General features: G+C 39.8%; 1 protein-coding gene across 2 annotated transcripts in view; it reads right to left on the bottom strand.

Moving 5' to 3' along the window:
• pdzrn3b (PDZ domain containing RING finger 3b) overlaps positions 1-1,728 on the bottom strand; it is a 169,916-nt gene extending 168,188 nt beyond the window's left edge. For both annotated transcript variants that reach the window (XM_046076215.1, XM_046076214.1), the window contains exon 1: positions 916-1,728. In XM_046076215.1, coding sequence (XP_045932171.1) covers positions 916-1,629 — 714 coding nt within the window. In that variant the 5' untranslated portion in view covers positions 1,630-1,728. The remainder of the gene's footprint in view (positions 1-915) is intronic.
• Positions 1,729-16,691: the final 14,963 nt, after the last annotated feature.

The raw sequence follows: 16,691 nt of genomic DNA on the forward strand, positions 1-16,691 counted from the left end.
AATTCATTAACTGACTTATGAACCTCTGCATCCTTTATGATGTTGATAATTGGTCATTACAGGAGGCATCAGATTTTTAAATTTCAACCATAAAACATCTATACACAGGGGGCTCCTGGACTTTTTCCTCAATGGGAGCCTGTATTTGCCCACAGACATAATCAAACAGTGACTAGCAGACAATTCTACATCTTTGACCACTGTAGGTGGAAGGGAGTATATCAAATCTGTCTCATCGACACAGTGCTGATTATGCACAAAACATTGGGATTTCAAAGGCCTTTCTGCCCCTCCCTGTCTTCCAAGCACTGTTGAGGCTCCTACTGATATTCAGCGTTTTTCACAGCACTCGCAACTTTGGTGCCAGTGACTCTGCTACATCCATGTTTCTAATTTATCTGATTGTCTCAAGAAACGGCGAACACCCGATGACAGAAAGCCTCAAACAAGCCCACTGCAAGGAGGCAATTTAACTGGAACCTGGCTCTTGTTGTGTACAGAACTGCAGTAAATATTTGGCCCTCCCCCATTGACTGCCAGCTGGCCAGAGGCACAGCTGACAGCCATGTCTCAAAGCAGACAGCAAAGAAACACACTTCTGGGCATTGTAGGGTTGGTTCCAAGGACTATTCTCAGGAAAATCCTCAGTAAAGTTTGACTTCAAGTTTGATTTTCATCTGGGAAGTAGTTAAAGAAAAATGTCCAAACAACACTGGGGGCCCAGTAAGCAAACATGCTGAAAAAGACATTTTAAAGCATGTTGGCCATGAAACATTTGTACAGCAGGTAACAATAAAGATGAGTTCAAATGTTACTGATTGAGGCAGAAAATGTAATGCCTGTGTCAGAATGTACTGTGGATGAGGGGGAGGAAAGTTGCTTGTACTCCCTGAAAGTAGAAGCTTTGTTGCTTACCTTGCAGGAGAAAGCCACGGTCTTGGTGAGGGAGTCGATCCTCTCGCTATACTCGGTGAATTTCTTCTGATATTTCAGAGCTGTCATCTGTAGCTCGCTGTGCACGGCGGAAAGTTGTGCCAGGAGTGACTTCTCCCGCTTGTTGGCTTTAATAGTCTGCTTCTTGAACTCTCTATCCAGGCTGACGATTTTGCACTGTAGAGAGCTGTTGTGCGCCTTCAGAGCAATCAGGCAGCAGTGGCTGTTTAATGTCTGCTCTTTATGGGTGAGCATCAGTCCACAGCCGTTCTCGCACATCCCCACCGGCCTGTAGTCGCACGTCTCCCGCATATGAGCATCCATGTCCCTCAGGTTGAGCACCTCGTTGCATCCTTTATTCCTGCACTTCGCCGGGGAGTACTCGCACATCTCGGCATGCTCGGCCAGATGCTGCAGCTTCACCACCGCATCGCAGCCCCTCGCGTGGTTGTCACATTTGATCTCCAGCTTCAGGATGAGGTTTTTAAGAGGCAGGACGTGGTTCAGCTCTTTGGCGGAGATCCGTTGACATTTGACGGGGCAGCTGCTCTGCTGGACGACCCAGGGCAGCACGCAGCCGGAGCAGAAGACGTGACCGCACGGAGTTGTCAGCGGGTCCTCCAGGACTTTGTTGCACAAGTTGCATTTGAAATCCGGGTCCACGGTGCCCTTGAAGCGGTCCAGCTCGAATCCCATGGTTTTGAAAGTCCAAATCCAAACTTGTTGGCTCCCACCCCCGCAGTTCTGAGTCGGAGCAGTGGGGCGTTCTTAGCTGGTCATTGGTGGAGCGCTCACAGACTGACTACAAGCTCTCCTCACTGTCTAAACTAAACTAATTGACCGAGACTTTTGGTGCCTTCAAGTGCGCCTCGTAAGTCCATTCTTTAAAGTTAGAACACTTTGTAAGTCCAACAAATAAATTAATTTAGTTTACTTTTCTAGTAGAAACAAAATAGTTATGGACATGCAAAGTGAAAAAACAAAACTCTGGATAAGGTTGATTGTTATTAGGCTATGACATCTAAAAGTTAGACCATAAAAATCTAAATATGAAGCTTCAATAGTGGGCTAGACTATTATGCTATATGCCAAATTTGTATTATCTAGCCTATTCATGACACATACATGGTCTTCTTTGTCCAAAAAAATATCAAATTCAAACTCTCTCGCACGCTCTTCACGTCACCGTAACCTTCAATGCAACGATTCAGACAGTCCGTGAACGCAGCCTTTCTAGGGGCGAAAGTGTGGAGGAATTCTCTACCGTACATGCTGTATTAACTGCGCACACGAGGTTGAGACTATCGTCAAAATATATTTTGCTGTCAAAATATAGACGTTTGATACATAATAGAAGTAACTCATCTCGTTCATCCACTTGTAACCACTGAACACCCCATGGTTGTGACTTATTGGTTCAAAATATGGGCAGATAAAAACTTGCTGAGACTAATGTGAGATGTAATAAACTTGACAAAGGGCCCTTATTTGTTTATACATAGTCTGGAATTTTGATGCAGCCTACATACTGAGTAGGTATAACAATATAATTTGACAAAGTCTCTCATGGAGCCCTATGTTCCACACCTGAATATTTCTGAATAAGTGATCAACTTCCTAATTCCACTACATAAATGTTACACAAGGTGACATGACAGTTAGATATTTACAACACAGTGGGTGAGCGTTCAGGCATGCACAACACTTGTGAAAACAAGCAACATTGGAAGGACACTACGGGTACAACCACAAGCAAGACTTTCAAGTTGCAACACACTTTGAGTGAGGAGGAGATCAGGTAAAACTTGGGAAAATCAACCTGGATCACAATGTGCGGAATGAATATTTGAGGCACCACCGTGGGATTCGAGTTTGAACACACCTCTTACCACACTCCTTAAAGACAGTGTGGTATTACACTGTTTTACCACTTCATTTGAGTACATTTTCAATCCCAGCAGGAAGCCCTATAGTACTGGATACATTTGAATTGTAAATGAAACTCCAGTGGGTACACTGGATGTGCTCAGTGAAGGAAAAGAATAGCCTCTGCTGCTCAGGCAGAAACACACAGCCTCCGTTGGTTCTCACCCTGCCTTGATTAGATACCCATTCCTTCAGTTAGTCTCCTCTTTCGGAAATCCAGTTTTATGCAATGCCATGCTCAATAAAACCTTTCCATATGTGCATTATCCAGAACTAGAAACAAGAGCTTATCAAAGACTTAATGGACAAAGTGTGACAGAGAGAGGCTGAGTTACGGGTAATCCTACACTGATGTTATGGGTTGTCTTAGATGGGGTGGAAGAAAAGCTCCCTGTGCAGTCACGTCAAAGGTCCTTGTTTTGTGTATATACAGCCTGTTTTGTACCTACTGTGTTAATACATATTTTTCTTAGCAGGTACTCTTTAGGTCAGATGTGGAAAAATGAACAGATGAAAAGTTTAAGAGAGGGCTGGTCTTTTACTTTAACACCTGTTTCTTCTGTCGGTTTTAAAGAAATTTGAATTTCTCCATGTGTCACATCTAATTTCACAGTTCAGAGCTCAAGGCTGCTAACACGCTTGCTCAGGGTAACTTAGAAGTGTTATTTTGGAATACTGTGTTCAGCACGGCAGAATCAAACCAGCAACCTACCAGCTACAACCAGGCGCTTGACCTCTGGGCCAACCTGCAGGCTGTGATTTATTACTTCAGTCCAGGAACAAACAATCTGCCTATCCGTGTAGGGCTGTTTACTGTCTGTTGTTTGGTCTGCCTCGGTCAGAGAAATGTTTGCTCTCAAAATGAAGTAAGAAAAAAAAAGCCGTTGTTTTTATAGCCTGTGTTCAGAGCAAGCATGAAGCTATGGCATGATACAGTATGCTAAAGAAACTGATATGCTATCTGTTGGACTGGTCTGTTTAGGAATGTTTTCCATGAAGCTGAGTGAAGTAGGAACAGGGAGGGGGGCTTAGATGAGTCCATTTTGGGTCCAGCCCAAAAGACAGACAACATCCCAGTGGAGATAAGAGTTAATCCCAGTCCTCAAACCTAAACTGTGAGTGAAGGATCGGGACAGACTGGACGTAAATGCTCCCACCAGACCTGTAGAGTCGAAAGAATTTGAAGATAATTTCCATGCAAGAACCAAGCATCCAGTTTTTTGGCACCAGCTGATTTTGATTAAAAGGGAAAGTCAGTAGACAGTATGGGAAATTTGCTTACTGACACATCCATTGTGCAAATTAAACAAAGAAGATGTAACGTGTCAATTAGTGAGCTGTGGAGGTGCTGTAGGCATTTTGTTACCTACAGGCAGAGCTAGGCTAGCTGTTTCACCCTGCTTCCAGTCTAATAGCCTGCTGGCTGTAGCTTTGTATTTAGTGTACAAACATGAGAACGGTATAAATCTTCTCATCTAACTGCTGACAAAACAGCAAATATTTCACAAAATGTCTTCCTTTAAGACAAAATCATCAAAAGCAGTGTTTTCTTTAAAAATTAATTATGTATCACATTAAAGATGCACAAATATTCTAAGTGTGCAAAGTAATGCATGCTCTGAGTGACATGAACAGGGCGGTCCTGGGTTTCATTGTTGAACCTTCATACTTGAAGCCTTTGTTGTAAAGCAACAGAGAGATCTAGTTTTCAGCGTGTGTGATGAGGGTGTTTTGTGTATGGCTTTGGAGTTGGGCCATTTAGTAATCATCACCACTCTTCTTTAGCTATGTCAAAGACATGAGGGCCATGTGGGAAACTGCAAAGATGAGTTATTGCTCTTCGAGATGCCTTTTCATGTTCCACAGAAACATGATGTACTTACAAAAGGAATACACTATCCATCTCTCTGTGGTTTCCCATGTGCCTGCAACTCCCCTGGGAGTCAGTAATATTGTCAAAACTGAGTCTAGCCCCCAAATGATTTAGAGGCAAAAGCATGGTTTGTTTTTCTTACATCAGTGACTTATTGTGCCTTTCACGGGGGGAATCGGAGTTTTGTGTCTCCAGTGCCTTGAGTGAATGAATAACTTTAAAGGCTGTTTGGAAAGGTCTCGGTGACCTTATGGCCAGGTTGGGCTTGTGGCTGGGAAACAAAAGAGGCTCCGCTGCTTTGCTAGCATGCTTCTGACAGACGATGTGAACCAAATAAGTACTCTGGCCTTGTCAGTCTGTTATGACAGAGAACAGCGGCTCAACCGTCACAACATCCTGCGATTGATATAGGTTGCACAACACAGGTATCAGCAGTGGTGTTGTTCAAATACACAAACACACTAACAGAATACAGCTATGGAACTCCAAATTGATTGTTAACCGCTAAGAGTCTTGATGATCAAATCCAGAAAAACAAAATCAGAGTACAGTTAGTGAAATATGTGAAGACTGCTATCACAAACTGCTATGTGTAAAATAGCCAATAAATATTTTTGCTTCACTTCGCACAGCAGACTACTCTGCATTCTCTCAGGGAGGTTAGAAACAGGATGTGGGTCAATGGAACCCGGATTTACCCCAAAGCAAAACTGCACAAGTAGGGAAAATCCCCATTTGATATGAACTAAGTCAAAGTCTCAGAACAAAGTCTGACCTAAATCTGCAGTCACATACAGTAGCTAATTAAATCTTCATGGCAGAGACATGCAGACAGAATATAAAGACTCTGTGCCTTTGCCCTCTTTGGCTGGACTGCCCTTCTGGACCAGAGAAAAATAATGATTATCATTGTTACAAGTTTTATTGGTGTTGCCACTGCTGCTGCTGCTGCTGCTGCTATTATTATAATAATTATTGAGAGAAAGCCTTCCCTCTACACCATTCTTTCTTGCGTCGTGCATGAGTGAACATGCATATTCTTTTTTATTATGCAGGTGCTGTTTAGTTAGTAGTTATAGTTTGGTGTTGTTGGTTTGCGTGTTTGCCTGAGACTCATTTATGACTGCTCAATACTTGCAATTTGTGTTAACAAAGTGATGCAACAGTGCACCAAAAACATAGGAGAAAAACAACCATCCAACCAAAAAGAAAGAAGTGAAAACAGAATGTAAAAAGCGGTAACTCCCCAGAAGCAACTGCAACAACTTCCATGCACAATGATTGAGGTCATTACTGGTATAGAAACTGCCTTCCTGCATTAGCGTTAGTTATCTTGCTCATAATAGCTTAACACTGTAATAAAAGCTAACTGTTGACCATAGTTACCTAATGTTAATGTGGCTTTATTAATGGAATAATATTAGCAGATTGAGACTGAGAGATGAAGAGCTTTTAAAGAAAGCGCCTTTTTTCAAAGCAGCAGGGGACTCATTATGAGCATCTTTGGATTTAAAAATAATATTCAGTTAGGTTTGGCCTACATTAGCCTTTTCTGTGTTCGCAGCAACAAAAATGTTAAGCCCCTTGATGAAAGCTTCAGTTTTTCATCTCACAGTTTATATCAAAACTTCCACATGGTTTTTCATAAATCTACCATAGATAACTATATGTATACAAGGATCACATGAATCCCAACAAATATGACCTCGTAACATCATCTAATGCGGCTCCCATGTGAAGAGAAACATTCACACGGCTGCAGTGCTTCGTTCTGCTTCAGGCTATTTGAGCGGTGCATGGTGCTGAAATTAAGTATTTTAAACTTAACAAAGATCACAAATAAACAAATAATTTAAACGGAACTTCTGGCTTGATTTAAATGCAGTTTTGATTCCACCGCTTTAGCGTATTGGACCACCACCCATGTGTGTCAGTGACTGTACTTTAATTCAAAATTCAAATAAAAATGAAATGGGTCACTGGTGCTGTGAGGATGACCTGTGATCAATTGCATCTCTAGTCTCATAGTGCAACACAGAACATAAGCTTCTGTATACAGTGTGAGTAATGTTGTTGCCAAATGTAACTCTGCTATCCCAAATTAATTATTAAAATAAATGACATCTGCCCTCTGATACTAATTAACACCAATTGCAAAATAAACAGTTCTATAATTCATTCTTAATTAAAATAATTAAAAGTAATAAACAGACACAACATACAAGTTAATTTCCACTGTGTTTGTAAAATGTCTGCCCACCAATGAAAAATGCTGGGGGGAAACACTGGCCCATATTTCAACCTAATTGCTTACCCTGACACACAGCATCACACTTTATATTCTCAAATAATGATAATGTGTAATCATGTGTTTTCTGGGTAATATCTACCTGAAACTATCAGCAGAGTGTGATCAGCTATAGATCTTATATAACGCCTACAGCATTTTTTCAGATGAACTAGCATAATGCATTAGTTACAGAGGTTTCCAAGGCACAAGTGTGTAATATCAGTAACAGATGAGTCCCTCTGCAGGGGGGAGGAGGGAAGGAAGGCACTTGAGAATGAAAAAAAAGTTCCTTTCTGAAGCCCGTGAAGCACTGTTGATTTTCTGGAAGCTCTGTTCCCACTGGGTCCACAAATAATGTTCAAAGTATAGCCTACTTGGCACAGCTTATCTCAGCTTATTAAAGAAAAAAAAAACTTAAATAAAGACGTTTAAAGATGAACCGCATAGAATTTAAAAGTTATGATTTCACATCCATATACAGAACATGTAATCTTTAATTCATTTTTTTATTTGAACTGCAGGGCGTAAGGATGGCAACACTTGACTGGTACATCCAACATGTTGAACCACGCAACGCATCTTGACAACTTTTCACGGTTCCACAAGGATCACATCTGATCTTCCCTTCATGCTCCACAGCTTGACAGCTTTCCACTATAGATACACTTTCCTGATTAGCAAATTACCAACACGTCCTCATACCTAAACGACAAAATAGGTCGATTGCAAATTGTTCCAAAACAATATATATGACGGTTCCCCAAAACAAAATGTACGAGCATTGTCAATTACCAGTCCAGCGACAGATGTACCGGACCTTAAGCATGCTACGTAAGTCACATGGACAAAGTCACATGATGTTTAGCACGTGGTAAATGTTGTGAAAGGGTGTAGTTTGGTTAGGTTTAGGCAACAAAACTAGTTAGTTAGGTTAAGGATAAGATTGTGGTTTGGCCTCAAAAAGTAAATTGTGTAAGTCATGTTAGTCACGTTATTTAACTCAAATCTTTAAATAAGTCAACTTTGACTTTCTTTCACGAAGGATTCAAACCTCAATCTCCTGAATGAAAGTCCTGAGTTGATTTGACACATTCATTCACCCCCTCATTCCTTATGTGGACTTTTTTAAGCTTTTAAGCTTTTTTAAACGTTTTTTACACTACGCCACCTGACTTCTTCTTTTGCTTCTTTTGTTATACGACCACTAGATGGGGGATCACTGACTTCCTGTTGGACAGGAAGCAGCACGTGAAGCTGGGAAAACATGTCCCTGATTCCAGGACCATCAGCACGGAAACCTGTCAAGGCTGCATTCTTTCCCCCCTTCTCTTCTCCCTGTACACCAACAGCTGCACCTCCAGTCACCAGTCCGTCAAGCTCCTGAAGTTTGCGGATGACACCACCCTCACTGGGCTCATCTCTGGTGAGGATGAGTCCGCCTACAGGTGGGAGATCGACTGATAGGAGAACAGTCTGGAGCTCAACGCTCTGAAGACAGTGGAAATGGTCGTGGACTTCAGAAAGAGCCCAGCCCCATCATCCTGTGTGACTCCCCAGTCACCACTGTTGACTCCTTCCGCTTTCTGAGCACCATCATCTCCCAGGACCTCAAGTGGGAGCTGAACTTCACCTCCCTATCTATAAATGCCTGCCAAAGACAATGATGGTGCACTTCTACACCGCCATCATTGAGTCCATCCTCACCTCCTCCATCAGCATCTGGTATGCTGCTGCCACCGCCAGGGACAAGGGCAGGCTGCAGCGCATCATTCGCTCTGCAGAGAAGGTGATTGGCTGCAATCTTCCATCACTTCAGGACCTGCACGCCTCCAGGACTCTGAGGCGAGCAGGAAAGATTGCAGCTGACTCCTCCCACCCTGGACACAAACTGTTTCAGACTCTCCCCTATGGCAAGAGGTTGCAGTCCATCAGGACCAAACCTCTCACCACAAAAACATCTTCTTCCTGTCTGCAGCTAGCGTCATCACTGCTCCCACTGACACTCCCCCCTTGCAAATAATACAAATGTCTCTGCACATGTAAATAGTATTTCATTTAATTTCATGCACAAACCTGGCACATTGCACATATTTGTTGTTAATTGTTAATCTTTGTTGCTATATATTTTTATATTGTCAATTTATTTATTTATGTACAAAACATTATCTTCCGTTGCAATACGTCTGCACAACACAAACTCAGAATAATGCACGTGTAAATATCTGCGACGTTGTTCTTTCTCTGTAAATAGTTGTATTATTTTTCTCTATTCTTTTTATTATTCCTATATAACTTACATTGTCTATTCCATATTTATATATTTCTACATTTATTTATGTCAACTGTATGTTTGTCTACGTGTAGAACCTTATCACCAAAGCAAATTCCTCTTATGTGTAAAACACTACTTGCCAATAAAGCTCCTTCTGATTCTGATTCTGATGTCGCGGCCTAACAATAAACATAATTATAGGTTGTAATAAGTTGTTACCACATACATAATGTGGCATTCTGCCACAGTGGCCCCTCATGGAACTGCAACAAAAAAATCCATGCAGCCTTAAAAGCATTTCCATATTGCCATTTATAAAAAAAGACATTTGTAAATTGCTTGAAAGTCCTCATCAAGTAAACAAATACATACCATTAAGCGTGATGTTCATTAAAGCAGCTATAATAACAATGTGTCAAATGGCAATGTGAAAACAAGAACACATGTGAAAGCGGTCCCTTGTAGTGATGAACCGACAGATAATTATCACCCAAATGTGCAGCTGCACTCAGCTTCATAGCAAGTTTCAGCAAATTTTTGTCTTGTGTTTTTTTGGTTCACCCTCAAATCTCTCATAGGGTAGTTTCCAGCAACAGCAGGGAGATGTTTTCAGAGGAAAAACCTAACACTATCTGGCCAGCACCAAACAGTAAGACAAAGGTAGTGACTATAGCTGATCAACCTAGTGGAGCATTTAACAGTTAAAGACCCAGATATTTCCCTTAGGAGCCTGTAGAGACCAAAAACAGAGCTAAAAGAGTGTGAATATTTGACTTACATTAAATAAATGATTACATGCATCTAATTTCTGATGCTGTATGGTATTCAATGTTTGATTTAACAGGATTTGTCAGCAAACATTCTTAGGTGTTAGTGAAGCTTTGCTCTTGTGTAACACCTGAAGCAGGGTGACAGCAGGACTGGGGCTGCAGATAAAAGCTGCTATGTTGAAAGCTTGTTGATAATGAACAGCGACCATGAACCAGAAAGCTGTGACTATAGTGCTGACAGGTCATGCAGCAGGCATAGTTCACACTTGCACACTCCTACTAACCGCTCATGCATGGTTGACCAAGAGCATGATTCCTTTTACTTTTGAGAACACAACTGAACTGCTGTTGTTTTTATACTGTCACCCACCCCCAGTATCTGACAGTTAACCTATAAAAAAGTTTAGATAAAACAAGTAATGGTCAGGGGAAACCCACTAAAAATGACAACACAACTGTATGGTGAGTTGTTTATAACAAATCCAAAAGGCAGACTAAAGGGTTAAAACTGAAAGCAGAATCCTTATCAGTCACTTCAGCTGACCCAGCAAGGGTTTCATGAGTTCCAGCAGAAAGTGAAGCCAGATTTCAACTCAACCGAAACAGAGGATCTGATGGCCTGAGAATTCGCATTTCTGTGTCACTTGCTCACCACAAAGTCTCTAGGCTAGCTGTTGAGTGGCCACTCTGCCTCCATTTGTGTCACATCATATATGGGCAATTGCTGATGAACGTGACAGTATATCCCCCTCTGTAGAGCAGTCGGAGTCGATGGCATATGACACATGCAGATGCTTTTCTGTTATAGCTCTGGCATGCAATTTTAATGAATCTTCGATATAGATCATTATAAATATAGTTACTGAGCACTGTCAACATTTCTCAGCTTTTTATTATACAAGTCTGCAAGCAGCTCATTAGATTACTTATATTTGAATATGGTAAGGGTAATACATTTGAATGTAATAAGACAAACGCTGAATTACAAGCTTCTGTTATTATATCTTAAATATTGAATTTCTCTTAGCTACAAATCCTAACTGATTCCTGACTGTACATTAAAGGGCTGTTTTGGTGTACAGTGCAAAAATGTTCAAAATAGGTCAGCTCAAGATTAAGATTTGGAGATTCATAAATCTAGTGTGTGGAGTGTCTTTTCACAGAGCTAAAAAGGAAAAATAGGGATATACAGTATGTTCAGCCTGCTGGTATCTGTTGATCCCTAACTCTCATGAAGGTACAGAACTTTTTTTTTTTGCACGAGTGACCAGGTGTGACCTTTTGTTCTAAATTAATGATTTACATAGGGGTCCTGATAGAGATTTTGCTCACCACTAATAGCTTGCTAACTAAGTTGCTATGCTATTGTTACACAGAGCGGTTTTAAACAAAAGTTTGTTTGGCCGCTAACAGGATAAGTTACAAGTTGTCAAGTTTATTTCAGAGATGTATTTGTATCACCAAACCTTTTCTCATAACTGCCTGGAAAAGATATGTCTTTTTTTCAAACCACCCGAAGAGGAATGTTGAAAAAACGCGGATTGCGCAACATAGCTAATATGCTAGGTTCTCCTGTTTCGGACTCCTCAGCTGTCCTTTCTTTCAAAAGTCAGCACTGTCTATATGGTTTGCTATTGGTCAACAGCACAAATTTGCATTTCAAGGTTGAACTCAAGTTACGTACATTCACTGGACACTTTATTAGGTACACCTCGCTAATACTGGGTTGGACCCCCTTTTGCCTTCAGAACTGTCTTAATTCTTTCATACTTTCAACAAGGTGTTGGAAACATTCCTCAGAGACATGATAGCATCATGCAGTTGCAGCAGATTTATCGGCTGCACATCAGTGATGCGAATCTCCCGTTCCACCTCATCCCAAAGGTGCTCTATTGGATTGAGATTTGGGGACTGTGGAGGCCATTAGAGTACAGTGAACTCATTGTCATGTTCAAGAAACTGGAGTTCCTGGTGAGTTCTGAGATCAGCTAGCTGTACAGTTGTACAGTACAGGACTGTTTGGGGTGAATAAATACAGACACACTCCAGCGGTAAAATTTCTGCAAATATTTAAAGGTGAAAGTTGGTTTTGCACACATTTAGGGAAGAAGTTGTGATCTTATGAATCTTATGGATGAAATTTGTTAGGTATGGGGGGCTTAATTGTTGTGATTAATAAATTCAGCAGAAGCAGAGGGATTACATTGTTTATAGATATATTCAATTTGCAAGCATGACCACGGTCACGTCTTCACCAAATAATTAAAACCATTCAAACAAATGTGAGTTCCTTCTCCAGGGCCATTTCAGAAAAGTGATTAGTTAAATCAGAAACATAATATTAGGTGACAAATATTGGGATTGAAAAGCAAGAATAGCGGACTGACAGTGTCATTACTGTGCATGTGATCAAGGACAAAAACAAACATCCTGATTGGAGCAGTTATTCCAGTAGCACAATATTGCGTGAGGGGTTCACTGAGGGATAACTCGATATACACGGAAACAAGGCAATGGTCTGTGTAAGTTAACATTAGGAGCTAATTGGAAACAAGCCCCTTCTAATTAGCCATTACCAAAATAACAGACTGAGGTCATAGGTATTGCTTTCCCTTATGGGGAACACTAGTCTGGGTTTGACTCGATTTGAACGGTTGCAGAAATGAGGTATCTATAGACTCTGAGTTTTAAATGCAGCTTTCATCTGAACAGATGCCCACATAATCAAGTAATGTGATTGTCTCTGATGTTATTCATTGTCATATGAGTAGAGATTATGTTATAATTCATGTTAATTATTATTATTGTATTGTTATTAAACTGTAATTTTCTCCATCCTCCATTATATACATCACTTATTAAGGCAATTAATATGTTAAGGAATTTTAATTTTCAGTTGATTAGGTTTTTAAAGGCACTAAAAAACAATTTTCTCAATCAGCCTCTTATTATGACCAACATAGTCCTACAAGAACACGCAATGTTCTGTCAAAGTTAGAAATAATTGGGTTATTTTACATACAGAGAGATTTCTGTATGAAATTTTTGTGTCTGTGCTCTTCCTACTGGTTTGAAGTGGACATGGCTCACTGGGGAAAAGGTGATGTTTTTCTCCCTGAACTTTAACTTTTATTGTTTCTTACTTAATCATGCATATTTAACATTACAGAGAAATGCTTAAAAGTCGGAAGGAGCTTTTAAGTTTTGTGTCTATTTAGTCATGCTGGCTTTCACTGCTGATGTCAACAGTTATTCTTTGGTTTATTCTTAAGAAAGAAAGCACTGTAGCTGTTAGCATAAATTACAACAAAAAATCCACACCAACCAACACAAAGGAGGATTTTTCTTATGATAGATCTTGCCAACAGCTGGAGCATAATTTATGCTAAAAGAACATGTAAATATAATAAATGATAATGATTGTATCATTACCTTTAATTATTCTTTTCTGATGATCAATATATTGCAAAGAAAATACTTAATTAGAATCACATGATTGCAGGGCTGATGATTATCCACCTCTCACCATTCTATGTCAAATGCCTAAGAGGCAAATACTTTAACTCCACTTGGTCCAATGGAGTCTGCCTGCCAGTGCTGCTGCTACTCTACCTGGCCCAATCAGATGGGAATGGAGATAGTGTCTCTGCTTATTTTCTTTGGAGTGGTGTGAAAACAAACACACCTCTACTCCACAGCTGAAGATAACCTTCCTCTAAACACTGTCCAAAATAAATAAAAGCCCACTCTCTTTTATTTCGCTATTTTAGACTCTGGTTGTTCTGCAGTGAAAGGGAACAGTGCGTGGGCTGGGCTCAAAATAACACGCAGTAGCTTTGGTTTAAAAATATTATGTGCAAAAATATGTTAATTTTTTGTACAAAACATGAGTATCCTGTTTTGCATTCCAGTTCCTGACCTACTTGTTACAAACAAATGAGCAATGCTTGAATAACTTCTGTATTTTGTAGAAGAAGAATATGAACATATTAACCTTGAGGCTGTCCTGCTTTGTGTCCCTGAACACATTGTGTATCTCTTTTGGCTTCTGTAATGACATAATATAGAGTAAATATGCAGTGTGGAGTAAATATTGATAAGCAAAGTGCTTTACATACAGCAAAATGACAAATTAAAGCACATGAATGGGCAAGCAGAGTTGTGGAAAAATAAACTAGGGCATGTAAAATTTAAGAAAAAGAACATACAATAGAGCAAGCAAAGAACACAGTAAAACTAAAAGAGCTAGACCCCTGAACAACAACTTCATGGTCACCTCAGTTTGAGATGAAGCCTCAAACTAATCTGAGCTAACATTTCAAAGTAATCTGTACAATCTGAATTTTTTTAAGAAAACAAGATGGTCAAGGAGAAATTAAGTTTAATGGAAAATACCAGTATTTTTGTATGTCTACCCCATACTACAAATCACATGTTCCTTACATCACAGCTCACCATTCTGCAAACCATGCCATTGTATCTTAGAAATGTAATATTATTGTTTCTACTGCTCTAAGCATCCAATGGTAATAGTAATAGTAATACTATTTAAGATCAAATTGATTACAAAAGTCTGCATTGCATTAACTCATAACGATGATGTAACTTTGACAAAAACAAATGCAGACTTGATGTTCACTGTGTTGTATTACTCAACTTAAGCATAGTCATTTGTATCCTGTAGGAAATAGATGGAAATCAATGGTTGGGGAAATGCATCCAAAAATCTAAAACTGCATAGCATTCATTCAAAAATGTATGTTATGGTCCTTCAAGTCTTAGAAGTTTAAAAGAGGACAGCACTCATTAAATATTTTTGTTTGAACCAACAAGTCCTCCAAATTAAACACCAAAATATGTTTTCCACGCCCTCTAGAAGGACACAGAGAAGTGTTTTTGTGATGTGACGTGTTTTATGAAGTGACAACGCTGTGGTGAACCTGCTCAGGTTTAGGCACAAAAACAGCTTTGTTAGATTTAGCGAAGGCTCACACTTTGTTAAAATTAGAAAAACATTGTGGTGTGGGTTAAAACAACTACTTCGTTAAGATTAGTCACATACCTCTAACGGTCAGTTTTTAAAATATTCAACTCTGAGATTTCGACCTCCACACCAACATGATGGAGGTGAGTGGAATATTGTTTGTAATGAATTTTGTAAAAATCAACTGATGTTTTTCTTGCATTAATGTTCTGATTATGCTGCATAATCCACGTACATCACTGTGAACACTTTTATTGGAACTACTTCTTATCAATATTTACAGTGGAAATTGTGTTTTCTATTACAGTGATATTGTTTTAGAAAGAGTTGTTGATGAGTGAAACCCAAAACTGTCTGCATGGCTAGACACCACCATAGGCGTAATTCGAGTTAGCCGGCCCTTTAAGAGAAAAAAAAAATAACACAGTCCAAAAAAGATCAACAGCCTTACTCTTACTGTTAAATAAAAGTTTGTGTTTGACAGGTAGGAATAACAGGGGGGTCCTTCCTATCTATCAGATAAGCTGATGAGGCCGGTTGAATGCTGAGCTCAGCTCAAGCATAACTAACACTGCTCACAGAATCACAAGTCCATCGGGACATCATTAGCAACTTAAAGAATAGCAGCTTGAGTACTGTGGTGCTTATTAAAACCAGACCTTTTTTTTCTAAACGACGTGTGCAGCACTGAATCAATAACACATTATTCATCACACTTTAATATATGTGACACCTTTTGGACACACTTCAGTGGCTTTGTTTTCCAAATGAAAATTATAAGCATGTAATGAGCTTGATAATGATCACTCAGAAAACAATCTCTATTCTTACGGAGTCTCAGTACTTAACACTTTTTTTTGCATTTTGTGCATGAAATTCAAGTTCCATCTGACTTTTTGTTTTGATCTAAGTTGTGTTATCATCACATCCATATGCATGATCTTGTAATGTTAGTTTATGCTTGAGAGGTATTTTTTTAAATCTATAATTGGAGATGATATGGTAAATCTTTGATGCTCATTATCTCAGAGATAGAGATTGCTTTGACTTTGCTGTTTGATACAAAGTCATCAAGTATGCACTGGCCTGTGTGAGCTGTCCATCTGGCTGCCCTGGTGCCCTCCAGGTCAAATGTTGACTCTGCAGCGGGTCCAAATCAGTGATCTTCAAGGAAGACTAAATAAACTGTTGTGCTGTAATCCTTTTATGCCGCATATAATAAAACTGAGGCTGCATGCACAGTCTTCACACCAGATGGGGCTTAAATGGCTTGCATATCCTGCCACTTTTATCTGGACGTTCTCCAGCACAGCTTTAAGTTAGCCCATGATGTCATGCTTCTCAGTGTTGTGGCCAGACAAGCACTTTTATATAGTTACAGAGGACTATGTCAATATCTTTGCTCACGAGAACACAGTGAAACCACAAGAAAGGTATGACTTTGACATAAAACAAGTTTCTACAAAGTAGAACAACCTCCCCTTCCAATTTACAAATCTGTGTAAATTCACTGACTTTGAATGCTGCATGAATGCATTGAATATTGTAGCAGAGAACCACTTGCTTTGCTCAAAAACCAAAACATCTGTGTTAAATGTAACATTTGTGGCCATATAATATGGAGCAAATCCCCACAATTAAAT

Source organism: Micropterus dolomieu, linkage group LG18, assembly GCF_021292245.1.
Source record: "Micropterus dolomieu isolate WLL.071019.BEF.003 ecotype Adirondacks linkage group LG18, ASM2129224v1, whole genome shotgun sequence".
Taxonomy (NCBI): domain Eukaryota; kingdom Metazoa; phylum Chordata; class Actinopteri; order Centrarchiformes; family Centrarchidae; genus Micropterus; species Micropterus dolomieu.